Source organism: Pocillopora verrucosa, chromosome 3, assembly GCF_036669915.1.
Source record: "Pocillopora verrucosa isolate sample1 chromosome 3, ASM3666991v2, whole genome shotgun sequence".
In the NCBI taxonomy this organism is placed as follows: Eukaryota; Metazoa; Cnidaria; class Anthozoa; order Scleractinia; family Pocilloporidae; genus Pocillopora; species Pocillopora verrucosa.
Genome location: NC_089314.1, coordinates 10,847,952 through 10,874,221, shown reverse-complemented (window position 1 = coordinate 10,874,221; position 26,270 = coordinate 10,847,952). Strand labels below are relative to the sequence as shown.

At 38.6% G+C, this 26,270-nt stretch overlaps 4 protein-coding genes across 5 annotated transcripts; 3 read left to right on the top strand and 1 right to left on the bottom strand.

The window, feature by feature from the left end:
* The first annotated feature begins 3,809 nt into the window (after positions 1-3,809).
* Positions 3,810-7,036, top strand: LOC131779784 (kelch-like protein 28). Its single transcript, XM_066163936.1, has 2 exons — positions 3,810-4,691; positions 5,512-7,036. Exons 1-2 carry the CDS (start codon positions 3,873-3,875, stop codon positions 6,487-6,489), a joined length of 1,797 nt encoding a protein of 598 aa, XP_066020033.1. The 5' UTR covers positions 3,810-3,872; the 3' UTR covers positions 6,490-7,036.
* Positions 7,037-11,144: 4,108 nt separating this feature from the next.
* LOC131797920 (kelch-like protein 28) lies at positions 11,145-14,433 on the top strand. Its single transcript, XM_059115581.2, has 2 exons — positions 11,145-12,049; positions 12,848-14,433. The coding sequence occupies exons 1-2, from the start codon at positions 11,231-11,233 to the stop codon at positions 13,868-13,870; spliced, it is 1,842 nt and encodes a 613-aa protein (XP_058971564.2). The 5' UTR covers positions 11,145-11,230; the 3' UTR covers positions 13,871-14,433.
* Positions 14,434-15,653: 1,220 nt separating this feature from the next.
* LOC131797964 (fibronectin type 3 and ankyrin repeat domains protein 1-like) lies at positions 15,654-24,086 on the bottom strand. 2 transcript variants are annotated; one of them, XM_066164457.1, is made up of 8 exons: positions 23,942-24,086; positions 23,517-23,573; positions 21,678-21,900; positions 20,257-20,444; positions 18,542-18,604; positions 18,053-18,160; positions 17,458-17,625; positions 15,654-16,691 (listed from the first exon to the last, which is right to left on the bottom strand). In XM_066164457.1, the coding sequence occupies exons 3-8, from the start codon at positions 21,869-21,871 to the stop codon at positions 16,276-16,278; spliced, it is 1,137 nt and encodes a 378-aa protein (XP_066020554.1). In that variant the 5' UTR covers positions 21,872-21,900; positions 23,517-23,573; positions 23,942-24,086; the 3' UTR covers positions 15,654-16,275. The 2 variants fall into 2 exon arrangements, with proteins under 2 accessions (XP_066020554.1, XP_066020555.1); XM_066164458.1 differs by lacking the exon at positions 23,517-23,573.
* Positions 24,087-24,352: 266 nt separating this feature from the next.
* On the top strand, positions 24,353-26,246 carry LOC131797971 (transmembrane protein 101). The gene is made up of 2 exons (XM_059115634.2): positions 24,353-24,784; positions 25,566-26,246. The coding sequence occupies exons 1-2, from the start codon at positions 24,455-24,457 to the stop codon at positions 26,028-26,030; spliced, it is 795 nt and encodes a 264-aa protein (XP_058971617.1). The 5' UTR covers positions 24,353-24,454; the 3' UTR covers positions 26,031-26,246.
* Positions 26,247-26,270: the final 24 nt, after the last annotated feature.

The window sequence follows — 26,270 nt, the reverse complement described above, 5'->3', positions numbered from 1 at the left end:
CTATTAAAAGTCGACGAAGACGTCTTTCCAGTTCATTGTACAGTGCTGGCTGCGAGCAGTGATTATTTCTACTCCATGTTTACAAATGGAGTGAAGGAGTTCAACCAGGAAATAATCGAATTGAAAGACGAAAGCATCACGTCAAATGCTTTAAAGATCATCTTAGAATTTTGAGCTCGACAATTTTATAATCTCTGCAGGAATAAATGAGTTAAAATCACATTTTTTGGCTACGTTAACACACTGTTTTAGTGCATGATCGAATCTGCACTAAGTGGCATTGTGTTAAGAGGTCACTCAGTATTATCAGGTCGGTTTATGCAAACATGAAATGTTTGGAAGTATCAGTCCGCAGAGATGTGTTGAAATTGTTGGCCTGTTTTTTCCAAACGAGGCATCCTCCCTTTTTTTGGTTAAATTTCTTAACCGGATGGCAACAGGAGGATTCCACAGGAAGAAAGAGACTCAAACCGAAAGGGAAGCTAATGATAAGGTCCCCCTTCTCCCCCCCCCCCTCCCCCAGTTCCGCCACACCTCTCCCTCTCATTTCCCTCCGCTGATCTCTAATCAGTGTTCACAAGTACCTGGAATGCGAGCTCGTGGCTGAATTGTGGGGAATTGCCAGCCAAGATGAGTAATACAAAAAATGATTTTATTCTTGATTAATTAAAACTTTTTATTTCTGTCTGAAATTCAGCAAATTACGGAGTAGCATATTTGCCTCTACCACTGAAAGCTTTGACGAAGTTCGCTTTCATCACAGGAATTAAATAAATTTAAGATGAAATATATTAACAAGTATTTGACTCAATTTTCTGTACAAACTTTAAAACTGTGAAATTAACTTCATCACATTTTGGAACAATAGAATGGTTGTAAGGAGAAATTAGATGCCAGTCACTCTTAGGGTTCAAAGGTTTAAACCATAGCTGACTCGCACATCACGTGAACTCGAGCCACAATCGATATCTTCTGCGTTTTCATTACACAATTAGTCTAATTTTACTCTCGATAACTCGAACCCTACAGAACTCAAACTTTGTCTTTTCCCTTCCGGACAATTTCTGTAAAGTCTTGCCCTGACAACTCGATCAATATTTGCCAATATGCGACTGGTCAAAACAAACTGTACTGTAGTCCAAAACTTTCAAGTTATTTAAAAGCAGCTTTATAAGCTTAAACGTATAGATTTTGGCCATTATGATTTTAATTCGGATACGTTTTTCACGGGAGTCACGAGATCATATCAACGCATTTGCCTCCTGAATAGGTGAGGTTAGGATTTGGAGACGCGGGCGGCACACTACTCCCCGAATTAACAGAAGAACCCCATTTCGTGTGAAAGCCTTGGAGCAACAATTCAACTAAAAACCGCTCGAACATAGCGATCATCAGAGCCAAGAGATATAATTACAGATCACACAAGATTGGGAGATGACAAATTTTTTGACAAAGTATGTCAGCGGAAACATTTTCCGTCAAGTTTAAAATTGTCATTTACAAAGATTGGACCTTTGGCGAAAGATAAATGCGTCTTACTAACCAAGTGAGACGCCCGTACTGTAAGTCACGGACCGAGCTTTTTACCGCTCGGGATTATTCCCCAAGCGCATGGCCCTCGGGTAATAAATTCGCGGGGAAAAAACTAGGTTTCATAATTTACAGTACGGACCGATAAAATGAAGCTAATAAGATATTATTACATCTTTAGAATCCGATAGAGGGGCAAGATCTCAATTCAAACAGAATTTTGAATTTTAGCAGGCTATACAATGAAGTAAGGCCAGCTAAGTTGACTAATCATAGAGCACGTATCAACTTACTAAAGATATATAATATCACAAGTTATAAACCTGAGAAGCAAGCCATCATCAAGGCTGTTTTTCCACTGCTGCTTTGAAAGTTCACATCTGCGCCAGTTTCCAGCAAAACTCGTGCCACGTCTACATAACCTTTTTGGGCTAAAATACCATTGGAAAAAACAATTTAATTTCGATATGTTACCACCGCCCGGGTGGGAAACTAATAACCCTGCAAAGCTCGCAGATCTGGTGAGAAAAACCTAAAAAAGAGGACGAAGCTAAAGCTGATTGAGAAAAAGTAATAGTTCATAGTGAGCTGGTATAACAATTTGTGACAGATGCAGCTAACAGGAATTTTGAAAAGAAGTATTCATAGGTAGTAGAATATGTCATTTGTTACGTTTACCGAATATTCCATTCTTTTAGAGTCTGCTGTCAGTCAGTAGAGAATACTACTGTTGAAGACATTGACGAATTCTTCACAACTTTGCTTGTGCATAATAGTCATCATAAGACCTGTAAAGCCCCGCACGCGTAATATCCCTACCCCCCCCCCCCAAAAAAAAAAAAAAACCACAGTGAACGCTGACGTGTGTAGGGCCGGGTTGACGTGAGCCGGTCTTAAAAAAGCCGTCCGGCCCTGCATTCACGCAGCTTTGCTGCAAAAACTTATAGAAAAAGAAGAAAAGAGTGAAAAAAGTCGCGGTTTTTCGATGAGTTGTGGTTTTACTGTTCTGACTCGAAAAAAGCAAAGGAAAACTTTTTATTGTAGAATCTTTTTTATTGTCCCGCGAGCGCCCTTCTATCGCGTCATATTTAGTTTGAAACAAAATTTTCGAAATTTAAACAATTAGTGGTCATATGATAAAATACTCATTGACTAAGTTTGGTCGGGCCGGACGGGAAAAATATTTGGCTCTCTGTCATGGCCTATAGACCGAGCGCAGCGAGGTCTGTACGCCATGACATTAAGCCAAACATTTTCCGGACCGGCCCGACCAAACTTAGTCAATAAGTGCAAAAGTCACAAAGTATGGGGAGCCATTTGTGCCAAAATATCAATCGATAGGGAGAAAACTCAATTTTTAGTGTTTTCCTGTGCCTTTAGATGACTGGGAGAACTCTTAGAAAGGTTAACATTGACGCATTTTGTGCTACCTACCTGTGAGGAACGAGAGTTTAACAGGAGATGCTGAATCAAATTTACTGACGTTAATTCTGTCAGTTGGAAAATAAGTACTACTTTAAGTTAGTTTAATATTAAACTTCCGCGCCGAATTGTTCAAAGTTGGCTTAACCGGTCAGTGAGAAATCTGATTTCAGTTTATGTTATTGAAACCCTCGGAAAAAATAGAGACATCTGTGGTAATCTTCTTCTTTTGTGGAACAGGATACTCATTAAATTTTTGGAAGCGTCAGGCTTTCTGTTGAGACAAATATTCTGCAACACGACCTTCTAGGGTCATTATACATTTTCAAGTTCTTTTAAATGCAATAAAAACTGTGCCATACCAGTAGCCACATGCAGTCTTTGACTGTCTCTTTTTAACTAAAGACATCGTCTCCACTGGAGATATTTGTTTTAGGTGTATTTCTTTTCTCGGAAATTGAAATGGTTATGATTAATTGGTAACAGGACTTCTTGTCGTCCAGTTCTGTCTGTAATCATACGCGTGATTGACAAATCGGACTCCGGTTTCGCGGTCGTCCAATTTTGTTAATCACTTGTATGATTACAGACAGAATTGGACTCCTCTCGGTCCTATTACCATTATAAATTTCAATTTATTTAACACCTCGGCCCTCTTCAGATATACCATTGTTATTTGCCATTGTAATTGCAAGAAGATTATCGTCGGGCTTAAGCTCAAACAGAGACCCTGCTATCGATATCTTTGCAAGTTAATCTTTGCATCACTGGGCGTATGCCACCAGTAACTAAGAAACCAATACAAGTGGAAATTAGTATAGTTTTCAGTGGGAGGTCACGCGATCCACGAACAAAGACATTCTTGTTTCCTTCGAAGTTTCTACAAGCCGTAGATCTCCGCTAATTGAAACAGCATAAAGATGGTGGCCCATTCTAGAGTTCTTCTCTCTAAGTGTTCCGAGTTCCGTAGAGAAGGTGAATTTATCGACGTACGTTTAAAAGTGGGTGATACACTTTTCCCAGCTCACCGAGTTGTTCTTGCGTCGTATAGCGATTATTTCCGCGCCATATTTACTGATGGGAAAGAAGCGAACCAGGAACTGATCGAACTGAAAGATAAAAGCATTTCACCGAAGATATTCAAGATCGTTATGGACTCCATCTACAGTGGTGACCTTCACGTCAACCAGAAAAACGTATTTGAGGTTCTTTTCACAGCTAGTCAGCTTCAAATCGCGAGTGTTGTTCAATTTTGTTGTGATTTCGTAAAGAAGGAATTCATAGAAAACGGAATTGACCTGAAGAACTACTCCGTGCTGTGTGCAGTCGCCGAAAGACTCGGTCTGAGAGATCTGAAAGAGGCCGCAGAGGCCAAGATGGCATCCATTTACAAAGATGTTTGCGAAAGTAAAGAATTCCTTACTCATATCAGTGCAGATCAACTATTAAACCTTCTTAGTCGAGATGACCTCAATTCACCCTCTGAAGCTTTCGTCTTCAAATCAGTGATCAAGTGGATCAAATATAAAGGGGAGGAGAGGATGCCAGTTGCTGGAAAAGTTATCGGAGCTGTTCGTCTGGGGCTAGTAGACGTGAAGATTGTGATTGGAGAGTTGAAAACAGAAGAAATGCAGCGAGTTCCCGAGGTGAACATTCATCTGCAACAATCCATGATGCGTCACTGTATACCTTCACACGAATTTGCTGCAGAGAAAATGAAACCAAGATCAATGCGTCCGGTAAAAATTTAATTCAAGTCATCTTATATTTTTCTGTTTATGTAAAAATTACATTTATTTTTCATGGCATACCCCGTTCACTCGACTAAGGAGAGCCCGGTTTCATAGACTCTCTTGACATTCTGACTTAGTCTCATTATTGTTTCCAAATATTTCCGATTGTGTCGGTGAAGAAAATGTGAAATCTTCTCGGCCGTGAGCGTTAATGTGATGTACAAAAGATCTTCCCTTTCCAGCAGAAATTGTTAGGTTACCTTATTCAGAGTTTTAATCGGTTCTTTGAGTTACACTCTCTTTAAACCGGCGATCGGGTAATGCAATTAAGTCGCTCTGTCTACCACGTAAGTCCTGTGGATGGAGACGAAAAATTTCTCATTTAAATTCGTAGCACACTTTCTCCATTGCAAATATTACAACTAAATTTATCCATTTGACGATGATTCTTAACAATGACAGGGCTTTTAAGGTTTGCAATGAACAGCCTTTCTTCTTGTGCATGTATTTTCATGTGCCTCGCCGCTAACATAGTGGTCTGCGATGAATAAATATTACGTGCATCCGTACGTTTTCTTCATAGAAAAACCGTTGGGGTCAAACTCTAGACGTTACCGACTAGGATTACTTTAATAAATAACTATGGATTCGAAGTTAACCGATCATGGAGCGATCTTTTGCAATGGAACATTGAAAGTTTAACAATCATATCATTTTGTTCCCAGCTTTAACCAAAGTTTCGTCCAGCATAATGATTTCGGTATCACTTGCGTGCCTCAACGAGGTCATTTTCATTCCGAGTTTTTTTTTTTTGTTTTAATTTCAGGTTCTTATGGCCATCCGTCCTAATAAAGATTCAAGGAGGGAAACATTGGAAATGAATCGATGGGCAAGCTTGAGCTCCGAATGCTTGACTTTCCCTTGTCATCAGTCCGATGCTTTGGCTCAATATTTTGATGTTGACACCAAATTGTGGAAGCCTTTGGCATCGGTTGCTCAACTGGGTGAAATAACTGAGGTATATTATTCTGCAGAATTAATTGGAAATTACCTGTATGTAGTATGGAGGTCCATTGAATATTTTGTATACCGTTATCACGTATTAAATAACACGTGGGAGAAACTTCCAAAGTTGAACATATGGGAATACAAAGACGAATCGTGCGGCCCACCTAGAATCTGCTCATGCTCAGTCGGTGGGTATTTGTATGTCATTACTCAATCAAAACCTCCCCAAAGGTACGATTTGAGCAATAACGTTTGGCAAGCTGGGGAAAAGTTGAATTTTCCCCAGCATGAAGGATCTTTCCATTCCGTTGCGGCGACAGTCATGAATTGTAAAATATATATAATTCATGGTTGTAAAGATCGTGAGAATGTCGACAAACCAGCGGTAGTTCATTGTTTTGACCCAGAGAAAAATGAATGGGAACGTAAAGCTTCGACCTGCCATCCTCGTTTTGGGTCTAGTATTTTGGTAGTCAATAACAGACTATGTGTGGCAGGGGGTTCCAATTCAAGCAGAAATTTTCCAGGGGTCCCTCCACCTGTGGAATTGTATGACGAACGTAAGGACACCTGGTCTGTTGTGGAGCAGAAACATATCCCGCAAAACAACTTAGGTGCGTTTGAAATTGAAAGGAGGGTGTTTTTTTTAATTAACAATTTTCCAATTGACAGTGGTATTAGAATTCCTCCGGAGGAAAATTATCCTGTCTACTTAGGTGAATGGGAAAACTTAGCAAAAGTAAGTAAAAACGCAGTCTTGTGTTATTTGCCTGTCAAGAGAGAAAACTTAAGATAAAGAAAGCAGCGACAAATTTAAGGTAAAAATTTCACGCATGTAAAAATCAGTTAATGTACGGAATGATAAAGAAAGAGATCTAGATACTTGTTTCAGTGTAGTTTACTGAAATGTTATGGTACTCAATACTCACCATTAAAATTCACTGTTGTTTCAAAGGAGTGTTAATAGGTTTACAATAAAAATAGTTTATTGGGTAGTTTGTGTACCATATTAACTGAGAGTATGGTACATGAAAACATAATTTGGCTTTCAATACGATACATGAATTGAGTGAAAATTTTTGGACAGCATTGAGAGAAGTGAGGAGGAGTCATGAAATAAAAGCTGTATGTTATGAGTATGGCTCCTCGTAGTGCTGTAGAAAAAAGTATCTCGACTTTCTTAGATAATTTTCTTAAACGCGTACGAAGTATGCAAATTGAAAACTGGCAAAGGCGAAGGGATCAAAGCTTAAAGTGATCTCAGTTTTGCAAAGGCTTATGAGTATGATACTTTAACTCTCTGATCGATTTCAATGTACCTTGTAATATTTACTAATTGCCTATTAAAGTTGTTGAGTTTATCGATGAAAGGTTTATTTTTCACTGTTAACAATGAATGATTAACAACGAAAGAGGAACACATAGAAGAGCGAGCTCGCGCTTCAGAGGAGTCGATTCACGTAAACGGCGATTTGATCTTATTGATTTTCCAGGAGTTCTCTTAGCCATAATTGTTCTAAAAAAAATCTGAAAAACTGAAAACTCTCTCAGTGTGTTACAATCATCTGTTTTGTTTGCCCAGCCCTACATGTTGAGAATTTCCAAAGCAAAAAGCAGATCTTTTTCCTTTTTTCGAAAAAAGAGACATTGCTCGTTCAAAATTTTAACTTAATTTCACCATTTGAAAATACCTAATATCTCCCTTGTAAAATTCAACCCCTCCCCCTCCCCCTCCCCCTCCCCCTCCCCCTCCCCCTCCCCCTCGTAACTTGAAGGTGTTTGCGTGACCGTTGTAGATATTTGATCACGCAATATATCGTCATTCGCATCGGTCGAAATGGCTGCATTATCTGAGATTCTCCATTGCAAACGCGCTCAATTCAGAGATGAAGGTCAATTCATCGACGTTCTATTAAAATTCGACGAAGACGTCTTTCCAGTTTATTGTACAGTGCTGGCTGCGAGCAGTGATTATTTCTACTCCAATTGAAATTGTTGGCCTGTTTTTCCAAACGAGGCATCCTCCCTTTTTTTGGTTAAATTTCTTAACCGGATGGCAACAGGAGGATTCCACAGGAAGAAAGAGACTCAAACCGAAAGGGAAGCTAATGATAAGGTCCCCCTTCTCTCCCCCCCCCCCCAGTTCCGCCACACCTCTCCCTCTCATTTCCCTCCGCTGATCTCTAATCAGTGTTCACAAGTACCTGGAATGCGAGCTCGTGGCTGGATTATGGGGATTTGCCAGCCAAGATGAGTAATACAAAAAATGATTTTATTCTTGATTAATTAAAACCTTTTATTTCTGTCTGAAATTCAGCATATTACGGAGTAGCATATTTGCCTCTACCACTGAAAGCTTTGACGAAGTTCGCTTTCATCACAGGAATTAAATAAATTTAAGATGAAATATATTAACAAGTATTTGACTCAATTTTCTGTACAAACTTTAAAACTGTGAAATTAACTTCATCACATTTTGGAACAATAGAATGGTTGTAAGGAGAAATGAGATGCCAGTCACTCTTAGGGTTCAAATGTTTAAACCATAGCTGACTCGCACATCACGTGAACTCGAGCCACAATCGATATCATCTGCGTTTTCATTACACAATTGCTCTAATTTTACTCTCGAACGTATAACTCGAACCTTGCAGAACCCAAACTTTGTCTTTTCCCTTCCGGACAATTTCTGTAAAGTCTTGCCCTGACAACTCGATCAATATTTGCCAATATGCGACTGGTCAAAACAAACTGTACTGTAGTCCAAAACTTTCAAGTTATTTAAAAGCAGCTTTATAAGCTTAAACGTATAGATTTTGGCCATTATGATTTTAATTCGGATACGTTTTTCACGGGAGTCACGAGATCATATCAACGCATTTGCCTCCTGAATAGGTGAGGTGAGGATTTGGAGACGCGGGCGGCACACTACTCCCCGAATTAACAGAAGAACCCCATTTCGTGTGAAAGCCTTGGAGCAACAATTCAACTAAAAACCGCTCGAACATAGCGATCATCAGAGCCAAGAGATATAATTACAGATCACACAAGATGGGGAGATGACAAATTTTTTGACAAAGTATGTCAGCGGAAACATTTTCCGTCAAGTTTAAAATTGTCATTTACAAAGATTGGACCTTTGGCGAAAGATAAATGCGTCTTACTAACCAAGTGAGACGCCCGTACTGTAAGTCACGGACCGAGCTTTTTACCGCTCGGGATTATTCCCCAAGCGCATGGCCCTCGGGTAATAAATTCGCGGGGAAAAAACTAGGTTTCATAATTTACAGTACGGACCGATAAAATGAAGCTAATAAGATATTTTTACATCTTTAGAATCCAATAGAGGGGCAAAATCTCAATTCAAACAGAATTTTGAATTTTAGCAGGCCATACAATGAAGTAAGGCCAGCTAAGTTGACTAATCATAGAGCACGTATCAACTTACTAAAGATATATAATATCACAAGTTATAAACCTGAGAAGCAAGCCATCATCAAGGCTGTTTTTCCACTGCTGCTTTGAAAGTTCACATCTGCGCCAGTTTCCAGCAAAACTCGTGCCACGTCTACATAACCTTTTTGGGCTAAAATACCATTGGAAAAAAAAATTTAATTTCGATATGTTACCACCGCCCGGGTGGGAAACTAATAACCCTGCAAAGCTCGCAGATCTGGTGAGAAAAACCTAAAAAAAGAGGACGAAGCTAAAGCTGATTGAGAAAAAGTAATAGTTCATAGTGAGCTGGTATAACAATTTGTGACAGATGCAGCTAACAGGAATTTTGAAAAGAAGTATTCATAGGCAGTAGAATATGTCATTTGTTACGTTTACCGAATATTCCATTCTTTTAGAGTCTGCTGTCAGTCAGTAGAGAATACTATTGTTGAAGACATTGACGAATTTTTCACAACTTTGCTTGTGGATAATAGTCATCATAAGACCTGTAAAGCCCCGCACGCGTAATATCCCTCCCCCCCCCCCAAAAAAAAAACCCACAGGGAACGCTGACGTGTGTAGGGCCGGGTTGACGTGAGCCGGTCTTAAAAAAGCCGTCCGGTCCTGCATTCACGGAGCTTTGCTGCAAAAACTTAAAGAAAAAGAAGAAAAGAGTGAAAAAAGTCGCGGTTTTTCGATGAGTTGTGGTTTTACTGTTCTGACTCGAAAAAGCAAAGGAAAACTTTTTATTGTAGAATCTTTTTTATTGTCCCGCGAGCGCCCTTCTATCGCGTCATATTTAGTTTGAAACAAAATTTTCGAAATTTAAACAATTAGTGGTCTTATGATAAAATACTCATTGACTAAGTTTGGTCGGGCCGGACGGGAAAAATATTTGGCTCTCTGTCATGGCCTATAGACCGAGCGCAGCGAGGTCTATACGCCATGACATTAAGCCAAACATTTTCCGGACCGGCCCGACCAAACTTAGTCAATAAGTGCAAAAGTCACAAAGTATGGGGAGCCATTTGTGCCAAAATATCAGTCGCTAGTGATAAAACTCAACTGTTAGTGCCAAAATATCAATCGCTAGGGAGAAAACTCAATTTTTAGTGTTTTCCTGTGCCTTCAGATGAATGGGAGAACTCTTAGAAAGGTTAACATTGACGCAGTTTTGTGCTACCTACCTGTGAGGAACGAGAGTTTAACAGGAGACGCTGAATCAAATTTGCTGACGTTAATTATGTCAGTTGGAAAATAAGTACTACTTTAAGTTAGTTTAATATTTAACTTCCGCGCCGAATTGTTTAAAGTTGGCCTAACCGGTCAGTGAGAAATCTGATTTCAGTTTATGTCATTGAAACCCTCGGAAAAAATAGAGACATCTGTGGTAATCATCTTTCTTTTGTGGAACAGGATACTCATTAAATTTTTGGAAGCATCAGGCTTTCTGTTGAGACAAATATTCTGCAACACGACCTTCTAAGGTCATTATACATTTTCAAGTTCTTTTAAATGCAATAAAAACTGTGCCATACCAGTAGCCACATGCAGTCTTGGACTGTCTCTTTTTAACTAAAGACATCGTCTCCACTGGAGATATTTGTTTTAGGTGTATTTCTTTTCTCGGAAATTGAAATGGTTATGATTAATTGGTAACAGGACTTCTTGTCGTCCAGTTCTGTCTGTAATCATACGCGTGATTGACAAATCGGACTCCGGTTTCACGGTCGTCCGATTTTGTTAATCATCACTTGTATGATTACAGACCGAATTGGACTCCTCTCGGTCCTATTACCATTATAAATTTAAATTTATTTAACACCTCGGCCCTCTTCAGATATACCATTGTTATTTGCCATTGTAATTGCAAGAAGATTATCGTCGGGCTTAAGCTCAAACAGAGACCCTGCTATCGGTATCTTTGCAAGTTAATCTTTGCGTCACTGGGCGTATGCCACCAGTAACTAAGCAACCAATACAAGAGGAAATTAGTATAGTTTTCAGTGGGAGGTCACGCGATCCACGAACAAAGACATTCTTGTTTCCTTCGAAGTTTCTACAAGCCGTAGATCTCCGCTAATTGAAACAGCATAAAGATGGTGGCCCATTCTAGAATTCTTCTCTCTAAGTGTTCCGAGTTTCGTAGAGAAGGTGAATTTATCGACATACGTTTAAAAGTGGGTGATACACTTTTCCCAGCTCACCAAGTTGTTCTTGCGTCGTATAGCGATTATTTCCGCGCCATATTTACTGATGGGAAAGAAGCGAACCAGGAACTGATTGAACTGACCGAAGAAAGGATTTCACCGGAGATATTCAAGATCATTATGGACTTCATCTACAGTGGTGACCTTCATGTCAACCAGAAGAGCGTATTTGAGGTTCTTCTCACAGCTAGTCAGCTTCAAATCGCGAGTGTTGTTCAACTGTGTTGTGATTTCGTAAAGAAGGAATTCATAGAAAATGGAATTGACCTGAAGAACTACTCCATGCTGTGTGCAGCCGCCGAAAGACTTGGTCTGACAGATCTGCAAGAGGCCGCGGAGGCCAAGATGGCATCCATTTACAAAGATGTTTGCGAAAGTAAAGAATTCCTTACTCATATCAGTGCAGATCAATTGCTCAACCTTCTTGGTCGAGATGATCTCAATTCACCCTCTGAAGCTTTCGTCTTTAAATCAGTGATGAAGTGGATCAGATACAAAGGGGAAGAGAGGATGCCAGTTGCTGGGAAAGTTATCGGAGCTGTTCGTCTGGGGCTAGTAGACGTGAAGATTGTGATTAAAGAGTTGAAAACAGAAGATATGCAGCGAGTTCCCGAGGTGAACATACATCTGCAAGAATCCATGATGCATCACTGCATGCCTTCACATGAATTTGCTGAAGAGAAAATGAAACCAAGATCAATGCGTCAGGTAAGAATTTAATTAAAGTCATCTTGCATTTGTCTGTTTATACAAAAATTGCATTCATTGTTCATGGCGTACCTTCTTCACTCGACAAAGGAGAGCCCGGTTTCATAGACTCTCTTGACCTTCTGACTTAGTTTATTGTTGCCCAATGTTGGTGGAGAAAATCTTCTCGGCCGTGAGCATTAATGTAATGCGTGAAAGATCTTCCCTTTTTAAGAGAAGTTGTTAGTTTACCTTATTCAGAGTTTTAATCGGGTTTTTTGTGTTACACTCCCTTTAAACCGGCGATCGGGTAATGCAATCAAGTCGCTCTGCCTACCACGTGAGTTCTGTGGATGGAGACGAAAAATTTTTTATTTAAATTCGTAGGACACTTTCTCCATTGCAAAATATTACAACTAACTTTATCCATTTGACGATGATTCTTAACAATGTCAGGGCTTTTAAGGTTTGCAATGAACGGTCTTTCCTCTTGTGCATGTATTTCATGTGCCTCGCCGCTACCACAGTGGTTTGCGATGAATAAGTATACGGGCTTCCGTTTTCTTGAGAGTGTAAAGTGTTTTTTCCTAAAAAACCGTTGGAGTCAAACTCTAGACGGTACAGACTAGGATTTCTTTGTTTTATTTATTGATTCCAAGTTAACTGATCATGGAGCGATCTTTTACAATGGACCACTGAAAGTTTAACAATCATATCATTTTGTTCCCAGCTTTAGCCAAAGCCTCGTCCAGCATAATGATTTCGGATCACTTGCGCGCGTCAACGAGGTCATTTTCATTCTAAGTGTTTTTTTTTCAGGTTCTCGTGGCAATCCATCCTACTCGAGATTTAAGGAGCGAAACATTTGCAAATGAGCGAAAGACCGGAGGCAAAATAGAGGAGAAAGCGGTAAGCACTAAGTGCTGGACTTTCCCCTGTCATCAGTCCGAAGACGCTTTTGCTCAATATTTTGATGTTGACACCAAATTGTGGAAGCCTTTGGCATCGGTTGCTCAGCTGGGTGAAATAACTGATGTATGTTATTCTGCAGAATTGGTTGGAAATTACCTGTATGTAGTCACAGAGGTGCAACAGCAACAGGGGGGCTTTAATTATGTTGTATACCGTTATCACATATTAAATAACACGTGGGAGAAACTTCCAAAGTTGAATATAGGGGTAGACAGAGACAAATCGCGCCGCCCGCCTAAAATCTTATTATGCTCAGTCAGTGAATATTTGTATGTCATTGCTCCATCGAATCCTCCCCAAAGGTACGATTTGATCAATAACGTTTGGCAACCTGGGGAAAAGTTGAATTTTCCCCAACATGAAGGAATTCTCCAATTTCTTGCGGCGACAGTGATGAATCGTAAAATATATGTAATTCATGATTGTCAAGATCGTAAGAATGTCAACAAACCAGCGGTATTTCATTGTTTTGACCCAGAGAAAAATGAATGGGAACGTAAAGCTTCGACCTGCCATCCTCATTTTCAGTCTAGTATTTTCGTAGTCAATAACAGACTATGTGTGGCAGGGATTTCCAATTCAATAAGATATTTAATGCGGAACCATCCACCTGTGGAATTGTATGACGAACGTAAAGACACCTGGTCTGTTGTGGAGCAGAAACATATCCCGCGCAACTTATTAGGTGCCTTTGAAATTGAAAGGAGGGTGTATTTCTTAATAAACAATTTTCCTATTGACAGTGGTATTAGAATTCCTCCGGAGGAAAATTTTCCTGTCCACTTAAGGGATGAATGGGGAAACTTAGCAAAAGTAAGTGAAAACGCAGTCTTGTGTTATTTGCCTGTCAAGAAGGAAAACATAAGATAAAGGAAGCAGTGATAAATTTAAGGTAAAAATTTCACGCATATAAAAATCAGTTAATGCATGGAATGGTAAAGAAAGAGGTCTAGATACTTGTTTCAATGTAGTTTACTGAAAAGCTATATTATGGTACTCAACACTCACCATTAAAATTCACTGTTGTTTCAAAGGAGTGTTAATAAGTGTACGATAAAATAGTTTATTGTGTAGTTTGTGTTCCATATTAGCTAAAAGTACGGCACATGACAACATAATTTGGTTTTCAATACGATACATAAATTGAGTAAAACTTTTTGGACAGCATCGAGAGAAGTGAGGAGGAGTCATGTAATAAAGCTGTAGGTTATGAGTATGGCTCATCGTAGTGCTGTAGAAAAAAGTATATCGACTTTCTTAGATTATTTTCTTAAACGCGTACTAAGTATGCAAATTGAAAACTGGCGAAGGCCAACAGATCATAACTTAAAGTGATCTCAGTTTTGCAAAGGCTTATGGGTATGATACTTTAACGCTCTGATCGGTTTCATTGTACCTTGTAATATTAACTAATTGCCTAATAAAGTTTTTGAGTTTATCGATAAAGGTTATTTTTCACTAAGGAGGCGTTAACAATGAATGATTAATAATGAAAGAGAAACACATTGAAGAGTGCTCGCGCTCCAGAGAAGTCGATTCACTCAAACGGCGGGTTGATTTGATTGATTTTCCAGGAGTTCTCTAAGCTAAAACTACGCCCTTTTTGTTTGTTCTAAAAAAATCTGAAAAACTGAAAACTCTGTTAGTGTATTACAATCATCTGTTATGTTTGTCCAATCCTACATTTTTAGAACTTCCAAAGCAAAAAACAGATCTTTTTCCTTTCTTGGAAAAAAGAGACATTGCTCGTTCAAAATTTTAATTTCACTTCAGCATTTGAAAATACCTATCTCTCCCTTATAAAATTTAACCCTTCCCCCTCCCCCTTGCAACTTGAAGGTGTTTGCGTGACCGTTGTAGAGATCTGATCACGCAATATGTCGTTTTCAATATCGGTCGAAACGGCTGCCTTATCTGAGATTCTCCATTGCAAATGCGCTCAATTCAGAGATGAAGGTCAATTCATCGACGTTCGATTAAATGTCGACGAAGACGTCTTTCCAGTCCCTCCTATAGTGCTGGCTGCGAGTAGTGATTATTTCTACGCCATGTTTACAAATGGAATGAAGGAGTCCAACCAGGAAATAATCGAATTGAAAGACGAAAGCATCACGTCAAATGCTTTAGAGATCATCTTCGAATTTTGTACTCGAAAATATTGTTATTATTGCACGAATAAATGAGTTAAAATCACATTTTTGAGCGATGTTAACACACTGTTTTAGTGTACAGTCGAAGCTGTACTAAGGAACACCGTGTTAAGTGGTCACCCTGTATTACACGGTCGGTTTATGTAAACATGAACTGTTTGGAAGTATCAGTCAGCAGAGATGCAGTGCTGAAATTGTTGGTCTGTTTTTTAAACGAGGCATTCTCCAATTTTTTTGGTCAAATTTCTTAACCGGATGTCAACAGGAGGATTCCACAGGTAGAAAGAGACTCAAACTAAGAAGGAAGCCCATAACAAGGTCCGCCCTTCCCCCCCCCCCCCCCCCCGTACAATTCCATCACACCTCTCCCTCTAATTTTCCTCCGCTGATTTCTAATTAGTGCTCACGAGTACCTGGAATGTGGGCTCGTTGCTGGATGGTAGGGATTTGCCAGCCAAGATGAGTAATACAAAAAATGATACTATTCTTGATTAATTAAAACTTTTTATTTCTGTCTGAAATTCAGCAAATTACGGAGTAGCATATTTGCTTCTACCAATGAAAGCTTTGTCGAAGTTCGCTTTCATCACAGAAATTAAATAAATTTAAGATGAAATATATTAATAAGTATTTGACTCAATTGTCTGTACAAACTTAAAAACCGTGAAATTAACTTCATCACATTTTGGAACAATAGAATGGTAGTCGTACACGGTATACTCAATTGTCTGTATAAACTTTGAAACCGTGAAAGTAAACTTCAAATAACCTTTTAGAACAATAAAAGATGTTTGCAAACGGTAACGGCGATTTCAATCAAGGCAGGTATTGAAAAATTAAAATTGACCCACACAGAACCGTCAACCCTTTAATTCTCGATTCTCCCCTCTAGCTGCTCTACATTTCCTTGTAAATTATTGAAAATGATTTGGTGTTGGATCAAGGTAACAACTTGTATCTGATAATTTCGAGAATTTTCATAACCTGTTTGATTAATGCATGAATATCATAGGAAGGCACAAGTTTTACTCTTCCAAGAGCTAAAGGGTTACACATGAACTGAGTTTGATGATAACTAAATTTAATATCTCATGGCTTTAAACCGTTTTTGTTTTTAAACATCAGTTACGACACAACCGCCTCTGATGTTCCATTCTGTGCACCGTTTGTAACGGATTTTAAGCCATGACTTTCAATCCGCTCCCGGCTGTGCCTTCTTTCCTTCGCTTCAGCCAATTTGCGTTCGTTGTCAGCCTTTTTCAAAGCCTCTACATGCTCTTGCAGAAAGTGAGTCACCCTTTCGTGTTCAAAAGACCTGGCAAAATCCAGCGCCGTTTTGCCGTGCTCTGATCTCAGCTTTACAGGGACACCCTTTTTAACAAGAAGCTTAACAAGCGCTTCAAAGCCATTAAGTGCAGCGTTCATCAGAGTCGTTTTCCCTTCTTTGTCCATTGTGTGCACATTGGCCCCATGATGTATCAGTACCTTGGCAACGTTCACATTACCGCTCACAGCTGCTACTCTCATCAGAGGAGTCCAGCCTACGAAAAATTATTGAAAAGCATTAGAGACAGACATAAATATCTGATATAATTATCTCATAAACAAACATTCTCGAGCAGAGAAAAATCTGCAATTTGCCAGTGGATGTTCGTTCTACCTACGAATGAGAGTTGTTCGTCGAAATTTGGCAATCCACGGTTATATAATTGAAACCTCACCGCACACACGTAATTTGTACCACAAGTTCCTAAATCAACTTCTTTGCATTATCATTAGGGGTGTATTCGTAGGCAAGCTCAGAATTAACCATCATTCTTATTGTTCCCACAAGATGCTGGCGACATTGATAATCCTTGTTGCATACAGAACTCTTGTCAAACATGAACTTCGTAAATAGCATTGCACATTAAGATTTCTCTGTGACTTATGATCAGCTGGCACAGCATCCTACCAAGAAAATAGAAATAGCTGATGCTCGATCCTCGTAAGGACCCAGATTCTTTCTTTGTCCAACACTCACGACAAATTTTTATACCTACATTTTTGTAATAAACGCATTCGACGATGAAATATATTTTTTTTTATAATTCATCAGGGGAGTATACCAAAGCAGTGATTTAGAATAGCTTTCCCAAATTTTAGCTGCGTATCAAATGTTCTCCAAGATCTGCCTCGTTATCTTAGGGAGTGGCTTGAGCACTAGAGACGTCACAACACTCGATCTCGACTAAGCCTCGTTCTTCCTCCTACACCGTTTCTCCCTCAAGCCGCTTCCTGCGTGCTTTACGACAGTTCCAGAATCACCTGACGTTTCGTCTTTGACGTCCACTCGGCAGCCATCTTGAAGCATCCAGCGGATCATATCCAAATTGGCTCCGTCGACCGCCCAGTGAAGAGCTGTTGAACCTGTCCTGTCCACTAAATCCCAGTCAGCCTTATGTTGTTTTAACAGCTGCGCAACCTCCACATTTCCTGCAAGATTTTATAAGAAACGTCGTGAACAGATGTGTTTTAGAGAACGTAAGAATGTCCAAATTAGAACTACCCCGGCCAATGAAAGTCAACACCAGACAATTTCACTATTCTCCATACTGTAATCTATACATTTCCTAAGGTGCTGACAAGGAGAATCTGTTGAACAATCAAGAGCTTCTTTAGGCCAAGAGATACAATTACAGATCACAGAAGATGGAGAGATGACAAATTTTTTGACAAAGTATGTCAGCGGAAACATTTTCCGTCAAGTTTAAAATTGCCATTTACAAAGATTGGACCTTTGGCGAAAGCTAAATGCGTCTTACTAACCAAGTGCGACGCCCGTACTGTAAGTCACGGACCGAGCTTTTTACCGCTCGGGATTATGCCCCAAGCGCGAGATATAATATCACAAGTTATAAACCTGAGAAGCAAGCCATCATCAAGGCCGTTTTTCCACTGCTGCTTTGAAAGTTCACATCTGCGCCAGTTTCCAGCAAAACTCGTGCCACATCTACATAACCTTTTTGGGCTAAAATACCATTGGAAAAAACAATTTAATTTCGATATGTTACCACTGTCCAGGTGGGAAACTAACAACCCTGCAAAGCTTGCAGATCAGGTGAGAAAAACCTAAAAAAGAGGACGAAGCTAAAGCTGATTGAGAAGAAATAATTGTTCATAGTTAGCTGGTATAACAATTTGTAACAGATGCAACGAACAGGAATTTTGAAAAGAAGTATTCATAGTCATGAAGTCATTCATAGTTGAAGTTATATAGTTCATTTAACTTAAAATTTTTCCAATTTATGATTGTGAAATGTGACGGAAACATCGAACAATTTATCGTCAAAACCACGTCATAGTTTTAGTTTCAGTAATTGTGTCAGTAATTAGCAGTGGATTGTGTTACCTGCAATCATGAGTGGTGATAAACCAAACTTGTCGGGGGAATCAACTGCTTGCCAGCTAAGTCCTAAAATACAGAATTGCGAGTCTGTAAGTAAGAAATTTAATGCCAAATTTTGGCTAAAAGCTATAAGAGCCCCCCTTTACTGACTGTTGGTAAACTGTCAGCTAACAACTTAGTAACATTTGACCAACATATCAACGATCAGTTAGAACCTGTAAGCTGTCAGACACGTCCGATAACAGTCAGTTAACTTACAGATAGAAGTTGGCTGACAGACGCCAAACAAACCATCGACCAAAAATCAGAGATAGATGACAGAAGTTAAGCCAGCTTTGCTACATTTACTGAATATTCCACTCTTTTAGAGTCTGCTGTCAGTCAGTATAGAATACTACTATTGAAGACATTCACGAACTCTTCACTCCTTCGCTTGTGCATAATCATCATAAGTCCCGTAAAGCCCCGCACGCGTAATCCCCAAAAAAAGCAACAGTGAAAGCTGAGGTGTGTAGGGCCGGACGGGTTGACGTGAGCCGGTCCGGAAAAGCCATCCGGCCCTCCCCTCACGCAGCTTTGCTGCAAAAACTTAAAGAAAAAGAAGGAAAGAGTAAAAAAATGTCGCAGTTTTTCGATGAGTTGTGGTTTAGTTATTCTGACTCGAAAAAACAGAGGAAAACTTTCTATTGTAGAATCTTTTTTATTGCCCGCGAGCGCCCGTCTATCGCGTCATATTAAGTCTGAAACAAAATTTTCGAAATTTTCAATAGTTATTGGCCATATGATAAAATACTCATCGGCTATGTCTGGTCGGGCCGAACGGGAAAACGTTTGGCTCTCCGTCATGGCGCACGGACCTCGCTGCGCTTGGTCTGTACGTCATGAAATTGAGCCAACCTTTTTCCCGTCCGGCCCGACCAAACTAAGTCAAACTAAGTCGATAAGTACATATTTCGAAAAAAAAAACAGCGGTTTCAATAACTTTTTCTTCTTGGCGGCTGCTGATAGTATAATAGGCCGCTGTGCCCGGAAAAGGGGCTGTAAGGCGGAAACAAAACATTAGAGCCTGCTCACAGGCTAAACAGAAGGCGGTAAGAGATCATACAGGTGGCAGTAGTCTGTAGGTAACTGGCTGTTATTGAAGACCATGTTACAAAGAGCCAGAATAATTACTGGTCGCCTACACCTTAACAAAATTAGAGATTTCAATAAGCGCAGTTCAGATTGATAACATATCCAAAGAACATACACAAAAAGGTCTTAATTAACAGTATCCCTGAAACTTAAAAAAAGGAAACTTTTTAAGGAATATTTTGGACAATTGCAGAGTCACTGGATTTAGTTTACAGTCAAGGAATCATTGTTGGTTGGTGCTGAACCCATGATTAATTTAGAAAAATGAAACAGCTCTCCCACAGGTGTTCATTTCCATTCCCGGCATTGATTCCATACCACGTAAATTACAATATTATGTCACTTTTTAATTTTTTTACCGTGCATTACAGAAACCTTTTCCTAAATATAGAGTAAAGAAGCCAAGTATTGAGTCCCTCAAAAAAGAGCTAACCCTTTTTATTCCATTTCATCTTTTTATTTCATTTCATTCAGTGCCTTTTTTTCTAATATATATTTTTTTGTTCTAACGATCCTCCATAAGTGTTTCCCTGTAGAGAGAGGTGGAGTAATAACGGAAAAGAACATGAGCATCGTAAACTTACCAGGCAGAATATTTCTGACAGCCTCCACATCTCCCTTAGTGACAGCCCTCTGGAGATCTTCGCTGGTTTGAGGTTTCTTTGTGGTTGACACAGTGACAACAGCACTCCAGGCACTTGAACCAAAATCATTCATACACTTCAGTCTGTATCGGTACTGTGTGCGAGCCTCCAGACCTTCAAAAACATTCCTGTTGAAAAGAAAGGAGAAACTTACTGAAAAATAAAGTAGCTCTTAAATAGCAAAGCCTTTTTCACACCTAGCTTCACCTGGAAAGTTTCTTACTGACAATTTTCTGCACCATTTGACCTTTGAGAATGACTGTAGCATCTAATCTCTCCTAGCTAGCAAACAAAATTAGCCCTTCATCAAACATTAAGGTCATGAGAATAAAGGAAATGATCCCCAACCAAAGAGGCTCTTGATTGTTAAACAAATTCTCCTTAAAAGATTTATTGGAAAATGTATAGATACCAGTTTGGAGAAACTGCATACTGATGTTAGGGTGTAAAGGGCAAAAAATAAAGATAATTAAGGAAAAATGAGATGAGGGGGGTGAAAATGATAACACCATCTATTAAAATTTAGTGCTGGGGCACTGGCAACTTTAGATCCACAACAAGTTGTTATTGTATTGAATGGTGAGTTTCTTTTGAGATGCTTGATAGGACCAGGACATAAATCATCAAAATAGTCTCTTCATAATTTCACTAAAATGATCTGTGAGAAAGTCTGAACAATTTTTTATTCTTTTCAGAAAGGGGAAGGTCTAATAGGGGGAGGGTCATTTTCTCAGCCACTTAAAAGAGCTCTGAAAATATACAACACTCATTTTGATAGGAGCATGGTCTCACTTTAGCCAATAAGGGTGTTTATTTGGAATAAAAAGTTAAAGCAATGGAGAGGTTTTTGCATGGGCGTGACTCAAAGAAAATTACCAGGTGATTCAGAAGAAAATTGTGCAAAGCTGTGTCAATCATAACAGACTTAAATTTTAATTAGATGGGTTGGTACTAATGACCCCCTCCTGATGAACTTGAAAAAAAACACTAACTTTACTTTTCCCACAAATTCTCTATAGTTTGGTAGTAGACCATGAAAACAATGATCACAAAGAAAGGATACAAGTTATAATGAAAAACTCAGATTGTCTCTAAGTATGTTCCCATGTCTCTGACAAAGGACTTTCAGTTGACATTTTACGGAAACACCACTGATAATATTTCCATGAGAATTCAGTGCTCTTGGCCCTTATTTTAAACACAACAGGTCAGATAAATTTTCAAACCAGTAGAGCATTCCTTTTATGTCACATTTTCAAGAATTCTGAGGAATTTTAGACGGAAATAACAGGTACTACATGAAAACGAGAACATCGAGGATTGCCTATGACCTTAGATGAGATAAACCATGATATACTTACATTTTACTGTAACCTGAATAGACATTGCCAAATCCCCTGGACCTTGGGCCCAGTTCCTCTTCTTGAATACAATATCTCAACCGGCTGTCTCCCTTGCCTTGATCAACAACTTCAGGAGCTCTCCAATACAGCTCTATGCTGTTATGAGTCACCTTGCCAACAATGGGTGGATCAGGACGAGGAGGAACAGACATATTTACTGATAACTGCAGATCCTGTGTTTCTGTCATTGTGAAAGATTAGGGCAAAATGAAGACAATTCAGCATAATCAATTATACATATATAATGTTTTTATTCAAACACACCAATTTAATAATATACAAAAATCTTAATTACTTTATTTTGATCATACCAATAAATTTCTGCAACCTGATTTTTTTCTTCAAAACCAATTTCAGAATCCATTCACTTAAATTAAATTGTTATTTCAAGATTATGAAGTTTTACCAGGGAAAAAAAGCCATAGGATTGTAAGTTCATTTGTGGGCATATTGTTTATTGTTTTAGGGAAATTTAGAATCTTTCAGTTAAACCTCTAAAAATACTTCTCAAGGAATACAAAACTAGAATATTCTGACTACTTCTATGGAAAAAAACAAACAAACATGGTTCTTAATTATTAAAAACTTTCCATATTTAGCGATAACAATATTTTTTTTTTTACCCAGGAGTAACCAAAAAGGATTTTTCCATGAACTACCAATTAAAGAAAGTTTTAAAAGTTTTCACTGAATTGGTTATAAAGTTCAAATCACATGCCTGGAAAATATATGTTTGCCTCTTCCTTAGATTCTTTTTTTTTTTTTTTTTCCCAGTTTTATACAAGAATTCCAGACCAGATAGTTCTGTGACACAGAAAAGGTGATTGAATCTTTCATCTAATGCAATGCTAAAACCTGATGGATAGCAAAGTGAAATTATAGATTTCATTTACAAGCAAAAAAGCCTCTCTGCATTTTTTGGCTAATTATCACAGATGTCCTCATTAAAAACTTGAAAAAAGAATAAATTAAAACAAGTCTAAGATGTCATGAATAAAATCAAGAACCAGTGATAAAACAGACAGTTTGCAAATTAAATTAGCTGCAAACAGTGAGGCTTCATTAACACCTTGCCTCCCAATACAACAATTGATCTAAAAGCAAAGATGTGCAAACTTCACCACAGAAAACTACAGATAATTTCTACCATTTTAGAGTAAAACTGCAGTAGTTGATACATTTTTATTAACGATCTTTTAAAATTGGATGTTACATTTGTCATTTCAGACATCTGAATGTGCAGGATATCTGCTGCATGTAATAAAAAATGGTGATTATTTTACCAATTGTTAATCATGTTTTTTTTATCCACTTAAGAATGCAATAAAAGTTCTAAATTAATTTTCAAATAAAATAGTATGACGTATGACAGCTCAGTATTGTGAAAAAAACATACAGTTAATATGGGCTGCAATGCCTTGAACAAAACTAATTTCGCAGTTTAATTAAAGGTGATTGTAATGTTGGTGTTGCTAATACTATTTAAAATGAATGCATATAGTTGAATCGTTCGATATCTTCTTAAAAATCTAAGGCTTGCTTTTTTAAAAGCCAAAGATGGGACAGTTCGCAATAGCGTAGTGCGTATACGAGGATCCAGTGCTCACTACGACAATTTAAACTAATACAAGGTACTGCGACCATTGCAAATGATAATGCATACAATCGAACAACAGCAAAAATAACAATAACAATAAGCTGATAGGGAAAGGTGTTAATTACCTAATATTATGATCTCTAAAATAGGAAAAAAATCAATTTTGAGCTAACCACAACTACAACATAACGGCGACTCACTTGAACAGGGTTTGGTGTTAAACTCCAAACACTCACTGATAGGAGCTGGCTTGACTCCTTTGGAAATTAAAGTATGTTTTAGATTTTTTGGGGAAACACTTTACTATCAAAAAAAAATTAATCAGAGCAAAATCCCAACGTACAAAAATCTTAAACATAAACTTGAGACGTGCTTGAATGCACGCGAAGTTACACAAACGTTTTAGGTCAAAAAACGAGCAACTTCACGTTAATACCCGCGAACGACGACCCTATACGATCAAATATTCAACTAAATGCACTCTTAAAAGAACTGTATAAAATCAAAGGAACATCACACCTCAACAAGCAACACATCTCGCGAATGACCTAGAATTTTGCACTTTACAAAATAGCATCGTAATTCGTTTCTCGCCAACAGAGCAAAAACATATTTATAAACTAACCTCCACTATTTTAGAAAAATATTTCTTTCGTCTTCTAGGGTTCTTCTTGTAAAGATAACTGGAAGCCGAGAGGTAAATTAGCGACCTTGCACTGATCACATCTCAATCCAAACAACTTGGCACAAGCACCTGGCAATCGCTGGCATCGTCTCCAAGGTAGAATAACAACAAATTACTTGGGGGAGGGTTCTCAGTTTTCAATTGTTGTGGAATCATATCTATTTTTAAGTAAATTGCAAATCGCCCCAAAATTGTTATAAATTTTCCGAAAATATTTCTTAAATCATAATTATTTAAGACGGTGGAAAGTTAAAAATACAAAACAAAGCCCTTAAAAGCGATAACTTAGCTATTTCTTTCACTTCCCGCGGCCTCCCCTCTTAGTGAAAGAGACAACAGTACGCTGATAAATCGTGGGCTCCACTTTTGACTAGAATGAACTAACTCTGAAGGACACTTTGAGGTCTTTGAAGTTCTCTTCTAGTAATATTTCTGCCTTTAATCAACTGCATTATGGCCGTGTTAGACAGAGTTCTTCGCGTACTAGACGCTCTAGGCCTCTTTCTTATCACTCGCTTTCCATTCATAGAGCTGTTTGTCCTTTTGATGTCCACCGGAGAGGAGGCCGAAAATTTGCCAGGGGCGCGCACGTTGACCTTCAGAGACACTTTACGGCGGGAATATCTACTTGTGTACATCAACGCTTTAATTTTCTTCGTTTGTGGAACAGGCATGACTCTGGACTTGAAGAGAAGGAAATGTGGCCTGGCTGCTGCTTTGCATGTAGTAGTATACACGGGGGTAACTCTATATCAACTCAAAAAATCTTCAGAATATTTGATCGTAAGTCAGTTATTTTGTTCTTTATTTGTCTGATACGGTTACCTTTCCGGTGACCTTCGATTTTTTTTCTTGTTACCATGAAAGCTTCTGATTATATGTTTTTTACTTGATGAAAAGCCCTCTTTGAAATCAAGGAAAGTTATCTGATATGTACCCAACACCCTTATGTAAATTCGTGGGCTGAAGATCAACATATGTTTACATATTTAATTAACTCGCCCTGAAGTCAAAGAATGAAGGGGCTCTGGAGGTTTTCTCCTAAAAGCATGTTTATATTATCCTTAGCTAGTGTGGTTGTGCAAAAAATCTGATCTAGCACAGAGTATCCATTACTGAAGTATTAGATTAAAAACATGTGAAAGCTTCATGAAATCAGTAGGCATTAAGGACTATTCACAGAGAATTTTTTGTTTCGAGGTTTTCATGCGTTAACCCTTAAACCGCCTTGAGCAACCAAGACAGAATTTCTTCTTACAGTATCAATACACTATCACGCAAACAAATGGTGAGAATGAACTTAAGAATAACATAAATCAGGGGATTATTTGTTGATCTTATAGCAAATTCTCAGAACCAAAATCACAAGAATTGTATGACAGACAGTAAGGAGAGTTACAAAGAGGTCTTGGGAGTGAAAGGATTAACCTGTAGTTTGCAATGGTATCTCATGATGTTTTCCTTTGTTCCAATTGGCTATTGTGATTGTATTTGTTTTCATGTTTCCACAGTCATCCTAAATCAGGCTAAATTGAATCTAACAATTATTTGTTTTTTTAAATAGGTCAGAATGGCAGCCAGATCTGCTGCAGTATGTGGAGGTTACCTATTTGTTGCTGCAGGCCTCACAGACAGTCAGCGAGGCCAGGCCAAGGTGTTTCAAGCTCTAAAAGTTTCTCGACAAATCCTTGCATTTTATCTCTTCTGCAATGCTTATATGGTGTGGGCCAGTGAAGAAGATCGTCTAGCACACATTAAGAATATTCCTGGTGGTCAGTTTATGATTGTCATGGTTATTGCACTGTATGTAATTCCTGCACTTAGTATCTATGCAGGGTATGAAGCAGGTTATTTTGCACGCATTGTTGTATGGCACTTGGTAGTTGTGTCAGCTTTAGTGGATTTTAACACAAAGTACTGGCGCAGAAGTTCAAGTCATGTTGCATTTTGGGTTCAAATCCAACATGCTGCAAGGAACCTGGCTGTCATAGGATCACTGCTTCTCTTAGGAAGGAAAAGATATTGGTGAGGACTAAATTGTGGGAGAAATGTGGCTAGAAAGGGATACAGATCTTCATGTCGTGGAATTCTGTGACATCACTGCAAACATAAGAGCAAAGTTTTTGAACACTCAGAATGAATCAAGTTGTCAGAGTTACAGGACAGGGTACTGGAAAAATGAATACAGAAACTTTGTCTCACAACTCATCAAGGGAATCGCAATAAAATACAATGCTTATGAACATTTCCTTGTTGCATATTGTTTATT

What these genes read in the sequence shown, in the direction of transcription:
- LOC131797920 (XM_059115581.2), top strand. Translation starts at nt 11,231, where the DNA reads ATGGTGGCCCATTCTAGAATTCTTCTCTCTAAGTGTTCCGAGTTTCGT. An exon ending in AACCAAGATCAATGCGTCAG is followed by an intron (nt 12,050 to 12,847) that starts GTAAGAATTTAA and finishes TTTTTTTTTCAG; the next exon opens with GTTCTCGTGGCAATCCATCC.
- LOC131779784 (XM_066163936.1), top strand. Translation starts at nt 3,873, where the DNA reads ATGGTGGCCCATTCTAGAGTTCTTCTCTCTAAGTGTTCCGAGTTCCGT. An exon ending in AACCAAGATCAATGCGTCCG is followed by an intron (nt 4,692 to 5,511) that starts GTAAAAATTTAA and finishes TTTTAATTTCAG; the next exon opens with GTTCTTATGGCCATCCGTCC.
- LOC131797964 (XM_066164457.1), bottom strand. Translation starts at nt 21,871, where the DNA reads ATGTCTGTTCCTCCTCGTCCTGATCCACCCATTGTTGGCAAGGTGACT. An exon ending in ATCACCACTCATGATTGCAG is followed by an intron (nt 18,161 to 18,541) that starts GTAACACAATCC and finishes ATGGTATTTTAG; the next exon opens with CCCAAAAAGGTTATGTAGAT. An exon ending in CGTCAAAGACGAAACGTCAG is followed by an intron (nt 16,692 to 17,457) that starts GTGATTCTGGAA and finishes AATTTTTCGTAG; the next exon opens with GCTGGACTCCTCTGATGAGA.
- LOC131797971 (XM_059115634.2), top strand. Translation starts at nt 24,455, where the DNA reads ATGGCCGTGTTAGACAGAGTTCTTCGCGTACTAGACGCTCTAGGCCTC. An exon ending in AATCTTCAGAATATTTGATC is followed by an intron (nt 24,785 to 25,565) that starts GTAAGTCAGTTA and finishes TTTTTTAAATAG; the next exon opens with GTCAGAATGGCAGCCAGATC.